Source organism: Nerophis lumbriciformis, linkage group LG28, assembly GCF_033978685.3.
Source record: "Nerophis lumbriciformis linkage group LG28, RoL_Nlum_v2.1, whole genome shotgun sequence".
Classification (NCBI taxonomy): domain Eukaryota; kingdom Metazoa; phylum Chordata; class Actinopteri; order Syngnathiformes; family Syngnathidae; genus Nerophis; species Nerophis lumbriciformis.
In genome coordinates this window covers 21,524,067-21,545,415 of record NC_084575.2, presented here as the reverse complement: position 1 = coordinate 21,545,415, position 21,349 = coordinate 21,524,067, and the positions used below count along the sequence as shown (strand labels likewise).

The 21,349-nt window shown below is 41.7% G+C and overlaps 1 protein-coding gene across 3 annotated transcripts in view; it reads right to left on the bottom strand.

Annotated features, from left to right (window-relative positions):
• The window catches only part of arhgap46a (Rho GTPase activating protein 46a), an 84,631-nt gene that overhangs the window by 6,302 nt on the left and 56,980 nt on the right, over positions 1–21,349 (bottom strand). Inside the window, exons 1-8 of one of the 3 annotated variants that reach the window (XM_072916594.1) lie at positions 16,097–19,321; positions 13,764–15,189; positions 11,758–12,418; positions 11,482–11,574; positions 6,267–6,340; positions 3,595–3,794; positions 2,081–2,172; positions 1,843–2,012 (exon numbers count right to left, since the gene is read on the bottom strand). In XM_072916594.1, the coding sequence (XP_072772695.1) occupies positions 1,843–2,012; positions 2,081–2,172; positions 3,595–3,794; positions 6,267–6,340; positions 11,482–11,574; positions 11,758–12,418; positions 13,764–15,143 (2,670 nt within the window). In that variant the 5' untranslated portion in view covers positions 15,144–15,189; positions 16,097–19,321. Of the gene's footprint in view, positions 1–1,842; positions 2,013–2,080; positions 2,173–3,594; positions 3,795–6,266; positions 6,341–11,481; positions 11,575–11,757; positions 12,419–13,763; positions 15,190–16,096; positions 19,322–21,349 lie in introns of those variants that run through there. The other 2 variants (XM_061923858.2, XM_061923860.2) reach the window with 2 other exon arrangements.

Sequence of the window (21,349 nt, the reverse complement as noted above, 5' to 3'; positions counted from 1 at the left end):
TATAGTGCCAAACAAGGTTCATTTTCTTATTTTCCTGTTTACTATTTGGCTCATTGACCAAGAGTGCCTGTTCCATATTCCTTTCTGCGCAGCTATTTGTTGAAAAAAAGTATTGGTAACTATTAATTTTATTTTTTGGTCAAATTACATTACTTTACTTAATCTATCTGACAACTATTATGAAACAATAGGAGTATCAGTGCATTATTAATACACTGAAGCATCATTTACCCATTGCTATTGCCAAGTTTTAATATGAGGGTCATTTTGCACGCTTTATTGCTGTGTAACTAAACAGTAGTTATGTTGTGGGACGCTGCTTAACAATAACGAGGACAATATTACTACACATCTATGGAACAGATTTCATACAAATGGCTGCGTAGGCTTTGGGGATTTTTTTGAGCGCGCAGTTTTACTATAGGGTTTTTGTGAACCCTTTTGTGATGGAACTGAAATAGTGATCTTGGTTATAACTGATTAAAATATAGATTTGGTTAATATAAAGTCTACAGATCAATTAGGATGACACAATGTTGGATATAGAGAACATACAAACTAGAGATGTCCGATAATGGCTTTTTTGCCGATATCCGATATCAACCGATACCGATATATACAGTCGTGGAATTAACACATTATTATGCCTAATTTTGTTGTGATGCCCCGCTGGATGCATTAAACAACGTAACAAGGTTTTCCAAAATAAATCAACTCAAGTTATGGAAAAAAATGCCAACATGGCACTGCCATATTTATTATTGAAGTCACAAAGTACATTATTTTTTTTAACATTCCTCAAAACAGCAGCTTGGAATTTGGGACATGCTCTCCCTAAGAGAGCATGAGGTTGAGGTGGGCGGGGTTGGGGGGAGCGGGGTTGTATATTGTAGCGTCCCGGAAGAGTTAAGTGCTGCAAGGGGTTCTGGGTATTTGTTCTGTTGTGTTTATGTTGTGTTACGGTGCGGATGTTCTCCCGAAATGTGTTTGTCATTCTTGTTTGGTGTGGGTTCAGTGTGGCGCATATTTGTAACAGTGTTAAAGTTGTTTATACGGCCACCCTCAGTGTGACCTGTATGGCTGTTGACCAAGTTTGCTTTGCATTCACTTGCATGTGTGAAAAGGCGTAGATATTATGTGATTGGGCTGGCACGCAAATGCAGTGCCTTTAAGGTTTATTGGCGCTCTGTACTTCTCCCTACGTCCGTGTACCACTCCATACAGCGGCATTTTAAAAAGTCATACATTTTAATTTTTGAAACTGATAGATAATTTCCGATATTAGATTTTAAAGCATTTATCGGCCAATAATATCGGCAGTCCGATATTATCGGACATCTCTACCTGCTACCCAAGAATGTACAACAATTTCTTCTCAACAAAAAAGGAGAAATATAACAAAGGACAATCTAATTTGAAACATTTGTATGAACGTACAACACTTACAACCTTTAGCATATTCGTAAGAGACTGTTCAAACTACAAGTGTTCACAAAGTACAAAAGAACAATTATGATGAACATCTTGAACCTTTTTTATTTTTTTATTTTTTTTTTAAATGGGATGATTACTTATTTAGAATTTGTCTACTTACTTACGGTATATTTATTTATTATTTATTTAGTCACTGTTCTGTTACAGACAGAACAAGGAAATGGGATAAAACTGCTATGATATGAAAAGGGGGTAGGATTAAATAAGCTCTGCTTTTTCATACTCCTTTTCGTACATGCTGTAATGAAACAACTGGAAATACATGTCGCATTACGTTGTATCCGATGCATGTTCGGAATGAACTGAAACTGACCCGAACATTCACATTGTCCGTATTATAGTGTTTACCTGTAGGAAGTGGATGAAGTAGCAGAGCACCAGCCGGTTAAGCTCCGGCAAAGACTGAACCACTGCAATGGCTGCCACTGGGTCATCGCAATTGTTGACACACTGCTTATAGAAGTTTGTGGGGATGAGAGGCTCCTCCAGCTCTCGGTACCACAGCTTCATCAGAGAGGCTGACGGGGACACGTTATTAAGCACCGGTGTACATGACTTGCAGATCACTTAAAACATAATTCCTCACCAGGAACATTTGGATCTGACAGGTTCTCAGGAATCCTCCACTGGTCAACTTGTAGCTTCAAAGCGTTGACTTCATCAATGTCGCCGGGTACTCTAAAGCGTGACACCAAAGCCTGTCAGTTGCATTACGTGGCCACAAGAGGGACCCCTCGTACTACTTTGGAGGGTTCATGAGGTGTATTCTGAAGAAATTAGGATTCAAAGCTAAGAGAATGTCATTTTGAGAATCCTTTGAACAAACAAAACCGATGAGTGGATCCCACATGCAGTGATGTAAACACATTATGATGCATCGTATAAAACAGTACAGGACTGTACTAGAGTACACACAAAGGGGCTTACTTTCTCCGTAATATCGCTAAAATTCGTTCTATTTTATCCAATAGCGACGCTGAGATCATTATTCATGCGTTCGTTACGTCTCGTCTCGACTACTGTAACGTATTATTTTCGGGTCTCCCTATGTCTAGCATTAAAAGATTACAATTGGTACAAAATGCGGCTGCTAGACTTTTGACAAGAACAAGAAAGTTTGATCATATTACGCCTATACTGGCTCACCTGCACTGGCTTCCTGTGCACTTAAGATGTGACTTTAAGGTTTTACTACTTACGTATAAAATACTACACGGTCTAGCACCGTCCTATCTTGTCGATTGTATTGTACCATATGTCCCGGCAAGAAATCTGCGTTCAAAGAACTCTGGCTTATTAGTGATTCCCAGAGCCCAAAAAGAGTCCGCGGGCTATAGAGCGTTTTCTATTCGGGCTCCAGTACTATGGAATGCCCTCCCGGTAACAGTTAGAGATGCTACCTCAGTAGAAGCATTTAAGTCCCATCTTAAAACTCATTTGTATACTCTAGCCTTTAAATAGACCCCCTTTTAGACCAGTTGATCTGCCGTTTCTTTTCTTTTCTCCTCTGCTCCCCTCTCCCTTGTGGAGGGGGAGACACACAGGTCCGGTGGCCATGGATGAAGTGCTGGCTGTCCAGAGTCGGGACCCGGGGTGGACCGCTCGCCTGTGCATCGGTTGGGAACATCTCTGCGCTGCTGACCCGTCTCCGCTCGGGATGGTGTCCTGCTGGCCCCACTATGGACTGGACTCTTACTATTATGTTGGATCCACTATGGACTGGACTCTCACAATATTATGTCAGACCCACTCGACATCCATTGCATTCGGTCTCCCCTAGAGGGGGGGGGGGGGTTACCCACATATGCGGTCCTCTCCAAGGTTTCTCATAGTCATTCACATTGACGTCCCACTGGGGTGAGTTTTTCCTTGCCCTTATGTGGGCTCTGTACCGAGGATGTCGTTGTGGCTTGTGCAGTCCTTTGAGACACTTGTGATTTAGGGCTATATAAATAAACATTGATTGATTGACTTTGATGTGAAGCCATACACACATACTTTGTTGAAACACACTGCATACACAATACAGTGCATACACACAAAACCAAATCTCCTGGACTCATGTTGAGGCATGTGTAGGGCCGACTTGGAGGGTCTTACCTAAAGATGCCCTCCGTCTGAGCCCCGCCCAGTGCAAGAACATACTGGGAAAGTTGAACTTGCACCCAGGGCAATTTCCTGTCTGGGAAGAGTTCGCTCTGCCTCTCCATTACTTCTTCCAAGGAGCTACCAAACAGGGAGGGCGTGATGATGGCTCGCCTACTGTGGTCGACCTCTTCCAAGGTTGGCTTACGTAGCCCCTGGCAGGAGACAGAACGAGAGAACAAAGGCAGATTTAAGTGACAATGTCAGGAACCAATATATACCAATCATGAGTCTGCTCCGGTCTACAGCTGTACCGGGTCTGTGTTTATGTCTACCTGTGACTGTGTCAGTGTGCTTGTAATTATATCTATGAGAGTATGCAGAGTGACTCAAAGATGAATCTCACATGTGGAAGGGACCAACTTTGGCAGCCCTCAACATACCCACAACATCTGGGGAAAACATGGACGTAAGTAATCTTGCATGACGTCATATTGTATCTCACCTCAGCGGGCATCCGAAACAAAGGACTTTACAAACTTTTTCCAGAGGGTCGTGTAACATACAAAATAAAGGATGCAGGAGCCAATCTGATCTTTTTTTTATTTTATTTTAGTTTTTTTGTAGTTTTTTTGTGATTTCCCTCCTAATTCGCAAGGCATTGAACTGATCCCAACTGGCGCGTTCAGGTTGTCTGAGAAGATGTTTCGCCTCTCATCCAGGCAGACTTCATCAGTTCATGCTGGAAGACTAGGTAGGGGACAGCTCTGGTCTAACTTGAGATGTGTCCAAAGTAGGGACAGTGGGCAATTTGCAGCCCACAGATCCCTAGCATATTTTAAAAAGGAAATTAAACATGGCCTGTGTCAGATGATTAGGAGGGAAGTTCAGTAGATAGGAAAGCTCTAGTCAAAGCAGCGTTGTTGAGAATTGTATGTATCCATTCTATTATATCTATAATACATTCCCATTAACCTATGCTATTTATAACCTACTGTATGTCCTCTTTTATTTATGTACATACTATTCTTCTTGTGGCACTCATTTGTACATTGGTACTAAATTTCATGCCTTTTAATTAGTGCTAGAATGACAATAAAGTTCCTTGAATCCTACCCAATGATCTAATGCGGTACATGTTTAATTTAAGTTTTAAAGTATGTCAAATGATTTCCTGGCCCAACTTTAAGCACATCTGATCTAAAGGGTTAACCTCACCTTACGTAGCAATCACTGGTGGAGAAAAAAACTGTTATTAACCCTTGTGTAATGTTCATATTGTTGTTACTCAGCCAGTGTTTGTGGGTCTGACGGACCCGTTGCATTTTGATGTTTATCTTATCCCAATAAACATCTGTTCAGTATTTTTACATAAAAGTGTTTGATTGTGAGGCATTAAAAGCCACAAAATGCAAAGGGTCCATCAGACCCACAAACGCTGGCTGAGTAACAACAATATGAACGTTGCACGGAAAATTTCTCTGCCAGTTTCTGTATCCCACAGGGATTCTTCTTTTGTGTTTCTGCACCTGCGGTTCCCACACAAGGTTGCAATATTGTTTGTCAACACTGTCTGCTCTCATTTTCTCGCACATTTGACCCTCTGATGTTCTGTGTACCTACACTCTGTCCTCCTCCTGTCTAGGCCTGCTGTGTGTGTGTCTGTGTGGGTGGGTGGGTGCGTGTAGTACACAGAACATTAATTTCCACACTTCTTTTAGCCCCGGGTCCAGTGGACCCGGACATCTTATATGTAATAGAAATGTGTAGGGGGGTGTATGATGTGTGGTCATTAAATATGTATTCTGATATATGTTCTTCACAGAAAATAAGCCAAAGTCAGTGAGTCTCAGTTTGAAAAATTAATTAATTGTATCATTTTTCTTTTAATAAAAAATGAAAACAGGTCCCACAGACCCGAACACCACACATAAATGTAAGTTGCAACATATAAAAACATCTCCGTAAAATCTTGCCAAATCAAGTTGAAATCAGTAATTTCATAACTTTTTTTTACACTTGTATTATTGTAATATTACCTAACAGTTTGACCCTGGAACAAATAAATTACCAGGGCGCTGAAATTTTTTAAATATTTGGATTCTCAATTTTTATTTGTTCCTATTCTCAATCGATTCAGAATTCTAAAAAAAATCCTAATAAATTACTAGTTTTTAAATTAAAGAATAATTAAATGGTAAATGGGTTATACTTGTATAGCGCGTTTCTACCTTCAAGGTACTCAAAGCGCTTTGACACTATTTCCACATTTGGTACAAGTTGGGGATTGAACCAGGAACCCTCAGGTTGCTGGCACGGCTACTCTCCCAACCGCGCCACGCCGACCCCTAAATTATAACCATTCTTTTTAAAATAATACATTCTTAAAAATACATTTTTAGGCCATTTTTATACTTACTCTCTGCACGTATGTCAGCAGCCAAGAGGAGCTTTTGAAACGGTAACCTGTTTTGAAAAGGTTTTATTATATTTTTTATACCAATTAATATATTTAATCAAGAATCGTGTTGAATCGAGTATTGATTCTGAATCAAATCATCTCCCCAATAATCAAATTGTGATTTGATGTAAGATTCCCATTGCAATTTATTAAATTTGGATTATTTCTATTGTGGAAATAACTTAAATACAGAGATGGAGTGTGTTCAATTGTACTCCTGGTTTACCTTTTTGCCTCCTGTGATGGCCACCTTTTGCAGTTTTCGATGGCAGAACTTGGCATACGTGCTGATCGGTAAGCCTGTTGGTTTAGAGAGGAAGGTAATTTAGCAATGAGATTGATGATCCAAAAAGTGCAGTTTGAATTCAAAGTGAGACCATCCGGCATTAAAACTGGTGAAAAACCAAAATAAGTAAATAAATTAAGACGATATTTTTCCACAAATGTCAAACCTGGTAGGAGTGGTAATTGGAGAGACATGTTGACAGTGTGATTCTAGCATATGGGGATTAGAGGAGGACTGGCTAAAGTGTCAGGCTGGGAGAAGATTTACTGCTATTGAACAAAAGCTTTAGACACAGAATCCGCCTACACCTTCAACGTTCAGGTGATTCATCACTATACACACTTAAAGGCCTCTGGGGAGAAAAACACAAGGTCTATCGTTTCTGTGAGGCAAAAATAAATTCTTAAAGGTTGCAAAAGCACTTTTTTTTTCAAGATTTCAAGGATGCAGCACAGACTTTCCGGCAATTTGTAATGTAATCAGGTGAAATTCCAACCAATCGTCTCTAAAAAGGAAAAACCTGACCCTTTGGGTCAGCATGTACTAGTAAGAAAATCTATATATCATCTCTGTTTACACTAATTTATTCCTCATACCCGAGTTTTCCAACACAACAGGCACCTGAACCCTGGCCAGATGGACACGCTTACTAATGTGATTTTCTAGAGTAGCAAACATGTTCCAGCATGTTTTCCTTTAGTCAAAGGTCCTTCGATTTATAGCAAACAGGTGACTCTCATGCACGACCAAAACTGACTCAGCAATTATGTCTGGTAGATCTTGAAGACAATTATTCATCCAGAAACCCAAACGTGCAAGGACCTGTGGAGAGAGGTTCAACACGGCCGATGTTCTAAATTTACGTGCTTGATTGTATGAAAACAGCAACCAAGCAACCAAAGTCCACAGAGAATCAGTGTGAGCTTGTTTGACTTGTGTGCACTGTACCCAACGCCAAGCACACCTGTTAATATAGCTATATTTAACAAGTAAACATTTAAAGGGCGTGTCTTGCTGCTGCTGTTGTTCACCAGGCTAGTTGAAAACAATGTAGCCCCCTGTTCATACATGCAACAGACCAAAAATATGTGTTTCAGCTCCTCTATCAGTAAGTCATTTGACTATTTTTAAACATGCTGGGATTTCTGGCTAGTGACCAGTCATTGAAGTGTCTTCCCTGAATAGTGCACGTGTTCTGGTGTATCTTCATGATTTCTTAGTCAGCGTAGAAGCACCGAGTGAGTCACTGCGGCACAATGTAAGAGGTTGCTGCCGCAGAGATGACTGTGGCCCCGATTGATGACATCATCACAACAGCTGGCAGTGTGGGTTCCTCTAATGAGGCCTTGTGCCGATGAGAAGGTTGTGAGACCACTGATGTGATTCACAGACTGTCCATTGAGAGCAAACAGAACCTTCTGAAATTCTCATCCTTTTTTTTTTTCTCCCAAAACAGAAGTTCTGTGAAACTCATTTATTGAGTCTGTGAGTACATCGGCATGGCCTCATCTGATAGTATTTTCCATCCCACTCAAAAGAGGTCACTCTTAAAGGGGAACTGCACTTTTTTTTAAATGTTGCCTACTGTTCACTAAGGCTGAAACGACGCGCGACGTCATCGATTACGTAAACACGTCGACGCCGTTTTTGTGCGTCGACGCGTCGCATACTTGAATAGCCGCCAGGGCGCTAATTAATTTAAAACCTCTTCTCACTCCTGCGCTTACTAAAAGGCGTGGGGTACATTTAGGCCTGTGCTTATAAATTTGAGTGATGTAAGGATACCATCATGAAAAGCACATTTAATACAAAAAACGTTATTATGGTCTTACCTTTACTTATGAGTCCATGAGCAGCTGCTTCTGATCAAAAGCATCGATAACTTGTTTATAGAAGTCTTCCTTATCTTTCTTCAGTTTTAAAAGTCTCTCTGTCTCAATGGAGATATTCCTTTAAGTATTACCTCCTGCTTCGATTGAAAGTCCAGTTTAGAAAACTGTTTTATTTTAGATATGTAATCCTCCATGTTAAAAGTGCAAGCAAACGATCGCTGCTCACTCTTGTTGCTTGTTGTCTTCTTCTGCAGCACCGGTCTTCTGCAGTACCGGTAGTCGCAAGAAGGATCACTAGCGCCCTCTACCACCAGGAGGCGGGAGTCATTTAATGACTCATATTTGACACACGCAGCTACAGTATATTAATAAAACATAGCTGCTTACAGTTCTTTTTAGCATATTCAAAAGCTTGGACCTTAAATCCTACTGAATAGCTCTTAATCTTCTTCCCTTTATGCGATTTCAAATGATTGAAATCAGCCTCCTCCATTTTGAAAATGATGACAGGTGAAGTGTCACTCATGACGTGACGAGTTTGACCCAGCGGAAGTTCTAGACATATGCTAATTATTTTGCGAAACGAGTTTGACCCGGCGAAAATTCCAGACATGCGCTAATAAAATTAATATTTTGCGAAACGAGTTTGATCCGGCGTTAATCCTGAGCCGGCGGTAAGGCAAAGCATGCGCTAATTATTTTGCGAAACGAGTTTGACCCGGCAGTAATTCGAGGCATGCGAATGCTATATACCCGGCGCCAATTCAAGGAAATAATGTTTATCTTTATTTTTGCACATTTTAAAGCAAAATAAGCAATACTTTTACTTTTGAAATGCTTATACTATTGCAGAATATTAAGATTTGCACTGTATGTTTATTTTATATTTGCACATTAAAAAGCAAATACGCTACTTTTAATTTTGTTAAATGTTAAAAGTTTTAAATGTTTACATTGTTACAGAATATTTTGTCATGTTGTTGTCAATGTTGACTGAGTGGCCATACTTTTTTTTTTGTAAATAAAAGCCATGCCTTTTGAAAAAACTGGCCTACATTTATTTTTTCATCTTCTTTTTAAATAAAAAAAAAAATCGGTAAAAGGAAAAATAATCTATAGATTAATCGAAAAAAATAATCTATAGTTTAACCGATTAATCGAAAAAATAATCTATAGATTAATCGATAGAAAAATAATCGTTAGCTGCAGCCTTACTGTTCACAATCATTATGAAAGACATGACGGATTGATATATTTTTTAATGCATTCTAAATATGAAATAAATAGGGATGTCCGATAATGGCTTTTTGCCGATATCCGATATTCCGATATTGTCCAACTCTTTAATTACCGATACCGATATCAACCGATATATACAGTCGTGGAATTAACACATTATTATGCCTAATTTGGACAACCAGGTATGGTGAAGATAAGATACTTTTAAAAAAAATGAATAAAATAAAATGAGATAAATAAATTAAAAACATTTTCTTGAATAAAAAAGAAAGTAAGACAATATAAAAACAGTTACATAGAAACTAGTAATTAATGAAAATTAGTAAAATTAACTGTTAAAGGTTAGTACTATTAGTGGACCAGCAGCACGCACAATCATGTGTGCTTACGGACTGTATCCCTTGCAGACTGTATTGATATATATTGATATATAATGTAGGAACCAGAATATTAATAACAGAAAGAAACAACCCTTTTGTGTGAATGAGTGTGAATGAGTGTAAATGGGGGAGGGAGATTTTTTGGGTTGGTGCACTAATTATAAGTGTATCTTGTGTTTTTTATGTTGATTTAATAAAAACAAAACCCAAAAAAAACAAAAACAAAAACAAAAAAGACACCGATAATAAAAAAAACGATACGATAATTTCCGATATTACATTTTAACGCATTTATCGGCCGATAATATCGGACATCTCTATAAATAAACTTACAGCGGAGCTAATGGGAGCTCCACTCTTCCGCCCATAAAATCTGGTAAATAACCATTCAGAAAGCACCAGCAATACTCCATTTACATTTTGCGACTTGAATATTAACCAAGTATTAGTGATATTGTTATTAAAAGCGCTAACGCAAACAAACTATTTATAGCAGAGACGTGATCACTTCCATGTGTGCCTATGTTTACATCATTGAGTGGTCTGCTGTTTCCTCGCTTCCCTGCAAGTTTTTTGTTGATCATAAATCATGCCTCCCACCTGAAAAGTACATGGCTGAGGATATAATCCGACAAGTTGGGACACTTTGCCAGCCATTTAGGACCTGGAACTGGTGAGAACCACAAGAAAAGTGCTTCTTCCTGCCCCGTTTTTTTGCGAGTATTATGAGACATTTTTCATCGAAATGGGAATATATGAACATCCGAGTAGTCAGCAGCCTAATGACAGCAGATCTCGTACAGTAAGTGATTTTTTATTATGTTTGTTGGCTCTCAACAAACGTAATAAATAAATGGGGCCGTATAGCTCGGTTGGTAGAGCGGACGTGCCAGCAACTTGAGGGTTGCAGGTTCGAACCCCGCTTCTGCCATCCTAGTCACTGCCGTTGTGTCCTTGGGCTAGACACTTTACCCAACTGCTCCCAGTGCCACCCACACTGGTTTAAATGTAACTTAGATATTGGGTTTCACTATGTAAAGCGCTTTGAGTCACTTGAGTAAAAGCGCTATATAAATGTAATTCACTTCACTTCAAAGTCCACAGTGAGCAGAAATCAGTGATGAAAAAAAAAAAAGCAAATGTGATGCGTTTTTGAAATGAATGCGCCGTGTATGCTTAAAATGATAAAATTTTATTATAAATGTGCCTGTTACTACATTACATACTGTATATACGTACATCATGTATATAAAACCTTGAGGTGTTTGGATGTTTTTAGGGGCTCTATAGGCAGAATTGAATGGCTCCCATAAGCTTCATTGTAAGCAGACTTTTGATCAAATTTATTTAACATTTACAATGCATTAAAAAAAAACAACATCCGTTATGTCTTTCATAATGATTGCAAAAAAACTGCAGCTCCCCTTTAAGAGGGAGCAATAGGCTTGGTTTCTAAGATGTCTATGGATGTTCTCATTCCTCCAGGTCATTGTATTCTCAGGGCACTCAATTGATCGCAACTCGACTATTCAGTTTGTCTTAAAAGCCGTTTCGCATTATATCCAAACATCATGCTCATCGGTTTATGCTCAGACTTAGATTGGTTGGATCCAGTCTAGATGCTGGTACCAAAACATTTTAGATGAACGACAGTTACCATCTCCCCCAGTTACATTTTGGGGGATGGTCATTTATTCAATGTACCTTCGTCTTCGTCTGTGCTTTGTTTCATCTTTTTCCTGGATTTCGAGTTCTTCTTTAATTTCAGTTCCTGTTGTTCCAATACGAACTGAGTCACTGTGAAAGATAGAAGACAGTGAGGGTCATATGTTGGATGGTAAAAGACTGAGGTCATCACATACAATTGGGTCATACTAGTAAAAGCCATATGAAAAAAACAATTCATTTGTGCCTTACATAAGTAAAGTGGACTATCTGACAACAAAGGGGCATCTAAAAGGGGAAGAAAAGGTGACCCACCGTTTTGCTCAGTCTGAGACTCACATTTCTTGTCGCTGGTGGGGTCCGTGTGTCTCTGGATGTAGCCTTCTAGGTAACATCGGAACTTGGGCGATGGGGCAAAGAAGGCCAAGCTGACAGCCATCAGCTCCCAACCTGCCGCTAAGCTACTGGGGCTGGCGTTTCCTGTGGTCTGCCTCACTAGCTGCACATACAGCTCGTCCCGCAGGCCCGCCATGTCCCAGCACTTGGTGACAATGAGTAGCGCAGAGTGACGGCGGTTCAGACGAGAGGGTCTGTCTCCCATGTAGGCCTGCACCAGCTTGAACATTTCGCAAGCCTCCTTCCTGACAGTGCGGTTGGTGGTGACGAGCATAGGCTTTTTGATGGAACCTCGGTTCCAAGACAACATGTTGGCGATGGAGACCCGGCGCCGGAACAAGCCTTGTGTGTGCATGTTGAGGTGCTTGCTGGCCCAGTCCTCCATGCCCATGACTGGAGGTGGTGGCTGTCGCAGGGTGGCGTAGGGGAACTGGTAGGAAGGTTCTGCTGATTTTGTTCCATCAGAGCCCTCTCGGTTGTCATGGCTGGCAGGCCGATGTGGGCCAAGTGATGCACTCCGTCCATCTCCCATGTCTTTCTTTCGGTTCTCCAACTGAGCCTGCAATTCAAGTGTGCCCACCTACAGGAGAATGCAATTGGGGTTTAGAAAAGGCTGAGAAAAAAACAAGTACAGCAGAAGAAAAAGCTTGCAGGCTATTCTGCTCTCTTTTGCTGTGGCTTGGTGAGAAACTGTTGCCTTAGAGGATGGCTATGTATGGTCTCAGCAGCAGGTGACACGCTAAGGACATTTATTACTACTTATTGACCCATACAAAACCTAGTCCTGATTCCTGCGGTGAGGTTTATGACCATATGGAGCACCAACTTCCCTTAACAGAGAAAGCAAGCAGTAAGCCAGACACATTTTGAATCAGCCAAATACGACATCATAAAATCTAGAACTCAGCCAAAATCAAAATAACATTTTGCCAGCGAGCATAAAATTTGATGGCTTGTCTTCTGAATTGTATCCTGATGGAACGTGGAACAGTTTGATGCCAGACACGCTCAACTTTGGTTGGACTTTTATTTGTGCGGTTTCTCAGTCTACAGGAGCAAATCAGAAGTTCGTGCTATTTCAGATGTGGCAATATGCCTCGAGTATCGAACAGAAAGGGACAAAGGCTGTAGCTAATACATTGTAATTATTCATGGTTTAATGGAAATGTCTCAAGTTAAAAGGATTATAGTGAACAAGTTCAATCAAAGGTCTTGCAGTAAAAACAGAATGTTTAAATAGGGCATTCATCAAGCTTGTAACTAGTGAACCATAATCCTAGAGTCAGTGAGTGTGTGTGCAAGTGATTTGCCACCAGGTCTGAGGGACATTCCAGGACAGACTTAGTAGTAGTGGGGCCTGCCCGGTGTCAATTGGCAGTCAACTACAAGTTACGGTGTAGCAAACAAGGCTTGATGGTTGCCTTCCTCTCCTACAATTTTGCTGCCAAGCATGAACCATATGGACCACAGCTTCCCTCCTTCCTGAAGGAGGGAGGCCATGTCCTGAATCTCTCTGGTCTGGCATGTGCCCCATATGCCCAAGCATGGAACGGGCATATGGGTATACAGTACCTACAGAGCAGCACAGATGGAAGATGATAGGTAATGCTGGGACCATGGCCACTATGATCTGTAGAGACCAGTCTGCCAATTTAGGAGATATTTGGTAGTGGGTACACTATTGAGTAAGAAGAATCACTCATTGTTGTTTTTGTTTCTCTAAAAGATGATACTTTTCACTCACTTTTCTAGGTTCTCTTGAACCTTGATTTTCATAGTACATGCTCATTGATACTAAAAATTCTGACTTTTTAAAAAAACAAACTTTTGCTGTACCCTGTACATGTGACTAATGCAGTCCCTAATTTTAATCTTTAGGATGATTTGCCATCAGTGATCACTAATTTGGGTGTGGTGCGCCTTACCTGAGAGGGTGGTCCTGGAGTTTCAGGTGAAGACAGGCTGGCCTGGCTAGTAATACTCATCTCCAAGGTGTCAACTTTTTCAAATGTCCTTTTCTGCCGCCCTGGTATCTCTAGAGGCGTCAGCGCAGAGTTACTCGGAGAGCAAGAAGCACCAGTGATGTCTTCTCGGGATGAGCACCTGCCGGTTGATGCACCCCCAGCCCCAGCATACCACCTGAGAGAGTCTGCAGGGGAACGTGTCCGGGATAGCATCACCCTCTCGCCTATCTCAGGATCCAGTCCCACTCTCACCTCCCTCATAGTGTTGGAACGACTAACTACTTCCCTCATCTCAGCCATGAGTCTCTCATTGAGGGCACAAAGCTCCCCATTGCTGCCAACTGACCCAGGCCTTCCGCCAGCCCCTCCGCCGGCGCCCATTCTTCTCCTGCTCTTCCTTCTCAAGCTTGGAGAAGGCCCGGTTGAGTAACCGGAATCTTGATAGTTTGCAGTTGCCTGTGGTGTTGAGGAAGTAAAGTCCTGTGAAGCTTGACTGCTCTGCCTACTGTGTCGGGCCTCCATGGCACGCTGCACTGTAGCCTCCAGTACGCGCCAACTCTGCTTCTTATCCAGTGTACTTGGGCCTGGGGTCACTGCTTCTCTGTCTCTCAACTGACCTCGAACTTGGGGCAAAGAGTGAGCTTGTGTTTGGGGATGTGGCTGAGCCTGTGGCTGTGTTGGGACAACGTCTTGCCTGGAGGTAGGAGAAGGTGTATGTGAGGGTACAGGGGAACCAGGAAGGAGCCCCTGTTTGGGGTCTACATTAATCATATGTTTGATGCACTCAAGGCCAGCTGGGCTATAATCCGAAGCAGAAGGATTTCTTCTGTGTCTAGGACCTGGGTGAGGTGGACCAGGGTGCTGGAGAAGTCTTGGTTTCTGGAGGCTATGGGTGGGTGTCAGGCGAGACAGTTGTTGCCCATTGTAAAGATGTGCCCCTTCCACCTCCATGTCTATTGGGGGTTCATCATATATGGGACAGTCTGTAACTGGCTGGTCATAGATTGGGGCACTGCAACCATATTGAGGGGAGATTGGGCGTGGTGTGCTGGTCTGTGACCTGTTCAGGAGCGGACTGGGATGGTTACTGTCTGTTGTCGCTAAACAGAAGCTGCCATTACTGGCTTTTCTCAGGTGATGGGCCTGGCGAGGGTCAGGTGCTGCTTTGCCGGAGGGGACGGTTTTACATGCTTGGGTGGAGCTTGAGCATCCTCCTTGGGTCTTATTGCTGGATGCATGGGGCGTGAAGTTGTTGGCTTTGTTGGGTGCATTGTGCTGCAATTGCTGCTGCAAAACTGGACTTGGCTGACTCCGACTCATGCTGTTCACCTTTACCAACATGGCTGCCTTAGAACCCGGTGCAGGCTGCCACCTTTGATGGGCATCCCTAAGAAAAACACATGGTGCACAACATGTAAATCATGATGATTGTGAAAATCAGAGTTGATTAAAAAACACTAGTTAAATAAATAAATGATAAATGGGTTATACTTGTATAGCGCTTTTCTACCTTCAAGGTACTCAAAGCGCTTTGACAGTATTTCCACATTTACCCATTCACACACACATTCACACACTGATGGCGGGAGCTGCCATGCAAGGCGCTAACCAGCAGCCATCAGGAGCAAGGGGTGAAGTGTCTTGCCCAAGGACACAACGGACGTGACTAGGATGGTAGAAGGTGGGGATTGAACCCCAGTAACCAGCAACCCTCCGATTGCTAGCACGGTTATTAAATAAGTGAAAACAACACATGCCGCTAGAGTCCATCCCGTGGGATTTCTTCCAATAAGAGGCAAATGATATTTTGGGAACGCTAGAGTCCATCCAGTGGGATTTCTTCCAATAAGAGGCGTATGGAATTTTGGGAACATTTTTGATAATCTATTTTATCTAAATAGGAACAAATTAACATATGCCAAGTTAATCTGAAGGCCTTATAAAAAAGTGTGCCCTAAGAGAAGTCAGGATTGCAGTAGCTCACAAGGTTAATTTGTCTCCTTTTTGGTTGAGCGGCTGAGCTAACCTCAAGCAATCTGCCATCAATCTGGTCACACTGCTCTGGTCTGCTGCCTTCCTTTCTTTCTTGCGCCGCCTCGTAATCTTCTCCTGAAATTAGGACTTATCATTCCTCCAACTTGCCCTCATGAACCGGCTTCCGTCAAACATGGGCATTACAAAACGCATGGCTAAAGTTGGCAAGGTGTGTGAAATTACAGTGTGACGCAGTAAATAATGGACAATCTCACCATACATACAGTACATATATATGTGGAGAGCAGCAACAGACTTACCCTAAGTGTCTCGACCTTGGCGTGATTAATTAAATTAAAGTTGATCACCTGCTGTCGTGCTAATCCAAATGTAAATACCGTTACAAAGTCTTCCATTTTTCCCAAGTGCACTACATATCAGTTGAGATTTTGATTGTGGCAGGAGGAAGGCGACGCAAAAGGGAGGAGGGAAGAAGGCGGAGTGAGGCCCCCCTTCTCTTTCCCACATCTCTCTAGAACAATGCTAAAATAATTCCCTGAAGGTCCAAGGTCCAACGGCAAACTTCCTTTAAAACCGCCCCCCCAACTAAAACTTGTCGCTCTCTTTCTCTCCGGGCCCACAACACATCAGTTAATTGAGAGTCACCCCAGAGCAGTTTGAATGTAAACAAGCTCTCATCTTCAAACGGTTCCATAGATTTCCCATCCAAGCTTTGCCTATAAACAGCTGGGTCCACACCACCTGGCACGGCACCAAGACTGCCACGGCCGTTGGGAAGGCGCCAAAGTCGTCTCCTAACTGACACCAATCAAGACAGTTTACTGCCTAACACACAATAGAACAGACACACGTGTGAAGACAAGAAGCTTTCCTGGGATTCACCCCAAATCACCAGTGTTTGGTTGTTACAAGTAAGTGTGACGTGTTACACAGGAGGGGGGTTTGATGGGTGACAGCTGTAAGTCGCTGTTTGTACTCTTTGAAGCACTGTATGTTTTTTTCTCTCACTGTGGTTGGGTCACGTTGTATGAGGTGAGACAAACTTAACAAAATCATTGCCACCATGGCAGTTGACACGCAGCTCACCATTTTGCACCAGTTTGCCATCATGTAACATCAAGGTCCTTCTTCTGATTGGCTGAGCAACAACAGACCTCACACACTAAAACCACAATAATCAAATTCCTCTTTCTTTATCAGCAAACACATCAAGTCTGTAACAAATCAACTTCTGGGGTTCGTGCAAGGGCCAGTTGTGAAAAACATGAATCTCCCTTCTGTGTTTTTGAGCTCATGGAATTCTTTTTTTTTTTTTAAACAAACTGACCCCGAGACAGTAGCAACATCCATTTCCTGCAACAGCAGAAGCATTGGTGGATGGAGAGAGGGGGCTTCCTTTCACGTTGCACAAACAGGCTGTTTACACCCTGCCTTTATGACAAGGACATTGGCAAAATTATTACAATAGGTTATTTATGATTGACTATACAATCGCCCCTCGTTTATCGTGGCTAATTGGCATGGTATGAACATGGTCAACAAAGAAGAAGGAAAAAGCCTTCCACAAACTGTTCCCACAATGTTGGAAATAATAGCTTGTCCAAAATAGGTTGGTAGGATAGCAAATTAGGATTTAAGAAGGACCTAACAATACACTTGGATAGATATTGCTCAGAATTTAGTTTCATGATCATGAGTTTCAAAAAGTGGTCAGTAGCTAACTACGGCAGTAAGACTGTATCGTGTTTTTGATCTCTATCTAAAGCCAACATTCATCTAGAACAGCACTTGGATGTAAGTAACACAGGGCCAGGTAAATAAAATGACAAAGCCCTAACCAAGGAAAAGTGAAATTGTGAGAAAAAAAAAATAAAACCAACGAGAAATTGGAGAGACCAATGTGGGAGTGGAGGAGACCAGAGAGACAGAAGAGGAGCGTAAGGGCATGTGTAAATGAGAAGGGGTGGGGATTAGTCGTGGGAGAGTGCAGCAAGGGAATGAGCGAGAAAGCTGGCATTCCTCAGAGCTCTTTCAAGGGGCCTCTGTGGCTGTGTGGGGAGTCCCTCACAATGCATGGCTGTGCCATCGTCACGGAGACGCCTCTGTAAATGACAAAGATAGAGTGCAAGGTGGGGGAGGATAGGACTAAGGCTGAACCTGAATCGTCAATCTCCAGAGTTGGTCCAAAAGGGTCTGACACAACACCAAACAGGCCTAGACTGGGTACTAATATAAAGAATGGCAAAATGGTTGTACCATTAAGAACCACAGCAATTTATGATACAAAAACAAAAATATGTTCAGCTGTCTTTGGAATTCAAAGAAATGACTGCTGCCCTTCAAGCAAGAAAGCATGTATTCCCACAGCCGATATGCCCACATCGCCAGTAACAATCCCCTTATTCAAAACCTAATGTGAGCATGTGATAACTTTAGAAATCAGAGAAATATAGGATGAAATCAAGTTAGAGGCCCCTCGGACAACTTGCATCTTAATCTGATTGGCTTCTGGGGCAGCAAATCAACTTAACGGTCAGCAAACTCATATTAGTCTCAGCGGCTCGAGTGTTTCACATCACACAGTGTCTGAAACCTCACAGTCACAGTGCTGAGTATTACTGTGGTCAGATTGTCTTAGTGACTACATTTACCATAGGGATTGTCACAGGTGTTGTCTTTCCGTTCTTTCCTGCACAGAGTATCCTCTGTTACAGAGCTATCCACAGAGCACCCTTTGCAGAAGAGTTTATGGATTTGGTTTGTTTTTAAAATATACACCCTGGGAATAGTGATGTCTGAAAAACAGTGGTTATTATTAACATTGGCTCAAAGGAAGAGGAAATACGTTTGTACAAGCCAAGATTTTGCTACACAAACATCTTACAGCACTGACCAATGGGATAATTGGAATGTATGTGTAGGAAGGAAACTGAAACAGACAAAAGAGATATCTGTAAGGACAGTACCGTATCTATATCTCCATGTGTTTTTTCTTCTTGCGTTTGATCATATGTGCTCTCATACAGGCCGGACGTGTGTCCCCCACAATATTAAAGTCAGATACATCTGCTCCACCCAAAAAGTATACCACATAGGAGAAAAATGTCTGGTTTTGAAATCTTTTACTTTTGTGCGTTAATTTTGAAAGCGTAACACAGTGCCAAGTCACTGGCCTGCCCCTTTACTCAGTGGCTCTGACCCTGAGAGAGACGAGAGACTGCAAGTGGTCTTTAAAAGAGTGTGTAGAAAAAGTTGCTGGAAATATGGCTCGTTTATATCGTCTTGCCGTTAATTTATATTCATATTTGGAACCTAGGTCTTTTGAGTGAAGTCATCTTAATCCTAGGTTATTAAGTTGTAGTCATCTGTCAGTTTTCTGATATCTGTCTCCCCCAATGGTAAACTCATTCCTATGCCTTTGTCTGCTCCAAAAACTCAAGCACAGGTACAATGTTGCCCTACTTACAAACATTTGTGTTACAAACATGTCGTGTTTTAGCAATACTTCTTGAATTGTGCGTCTTTAGTATAGTGCAACGTTTTCTACTACACCAAATCTACGCAACGCCATCAACATAGTGCCAAGTTTGAGTTTCAATGAACAACGGTGCTCAGAAAGAGAGAGGGAATGTAAAATATAAAATAACGACGTACGAACAGTACATGATACAGACAGTGACGATAACGAGTTTGTATGTGAGGGAGTGTCTGCATAGCATAATATTTAGACTTGGTTCTTTTTACATCTTTAAAAAAAATCCTAGTAGAGCCACCTGTCCTACAACAGCTGAACTGGCACCTTCATCAGAGCCAAGACGTCTACCAGCTGTGCATGTTTCTGCTGTCAGGGTGCGATCTTGAGGAGTGCCAAACTGCACCATTCAACAGCCACTGGTACCATATTGAAAAGATAGCAAGCAAGACCCAGTCGACACACTTCTGGAATTTGAACATTTATTTGCACCTCTTTTTGTGAGAGTAGATCCTACTACAGCACAATTTTAAACAAACAAAGAATGGTCAAAGGCAATCTCAATGACAAACAACAAAAGAGCAATGAATGAACAAATTAGTCAGGACAACGGTGGCCACTGATACCGCATGAAAGTAGTTGTCATGCACTGTAGTTTAAATGAAAAACCATAAACTTTCAAAGGAGATTGACCAAATGGAGATCTTAAAACAAGAGTGATATCAGCTTTTCTTTATTTTAAAAGGGAACATTATCACCAGACCTATGTAAGCGTCAATATATACCTTGATGTTGCAGAAAAAAGACCATATATATTTTTAACCGATTTCCGAACTCTAAATGGGTGAATTTTGGCGAATTAAACGCCTTTCTATTATTCGCTCTCGGAGCGATCGTCACATCGGGAAGCAATCCGCCATTTTCTCACTTTCGTCGGTGTGTTGTCGGAGGGTGTAACAACACGAACAGGGACGGATTCAAGTTGCACCAGTGGCCCAAAGATGCGAAAGTGGCAAGAAATTGGACGGAATTTGTTCAAAATACGAGGCTGTGGGGAAAGCCGACGAAATGGTCAGTCGTTTGTTCCGCACACTTTACCGACGAAAGCTATGCTACGACAGAGATGGCAAGAATGTGTGGATATCCTGCGAAGATGATCAAGAGAAGAATATCGATCCTAGCTTCCCTGGCCTGCTGACATCAACTCCAAATCTGGACAGATCATCTTTCAGGAAAAGAGAGCGGATGAGGGTATGTCTACAGAATATATTAATTGATGAAAACTTTATTCATTACTCGCGGTTTTACGTAAATTATTATACATAAACTGTGTTTACCAATAATTTAGCTTAAAAACTTCTTCTTTTTTTTCAATCATTCGAGTACATTCGGGTAGTCTTGTGTAATGCAGTATTTTGTATCTATTTAGGTATGGTTAACCTGAGTGCTGAAATTGTGGAAAAATATATGTTCTTAGCGCGCCTGAAATGGGCTGTCTGCACTCTCAAAGTGCATGTTGTTGCCAAATGTATTTCATATGCTGTAAACCTAGTTCATAGTTGTTAGTTTCCTTTAATGCCAAACAAACACATACCAATCGTTGGTTAGAAGGCGATCGCCGAATTCGTCCTCGCTTTCTCCCGTGTCGCTGGCTGTCGTGTCGTTTTCGTCGTTGGCAGATATGGCTCAATAGCTTCAGTTTCTTCTTCAATTTTGTTTTCGCTACCTGCCTCCACACTACAACCATCCGTTTCAATACGTGCGTAATCTGTTGAATCGCTTAAGCCGCTGAAATCCGAGTCTGAATCCGAGCTAATGTCGCTATACCTTGCTGTTCTATCCGCCATGTTTGTTTGTGTTGGCATCACTGTGTGACGTCACAGGAAAATGGACGGGTGTATATAACGATGGTTAAAATCAGGCACTTTGAAGCTTTTTTTAGGGATATTGCGTGATGGGTAAAATTTTGAAAAAAACTTCGAAAAATAAAATAAGCCACTGGGAACTGATTTTTAATGGTTTTAACCCTTCTGAAATTGTGATAATGTTCCCCTTTAAAATAAAACTTGGTCCTATGAAA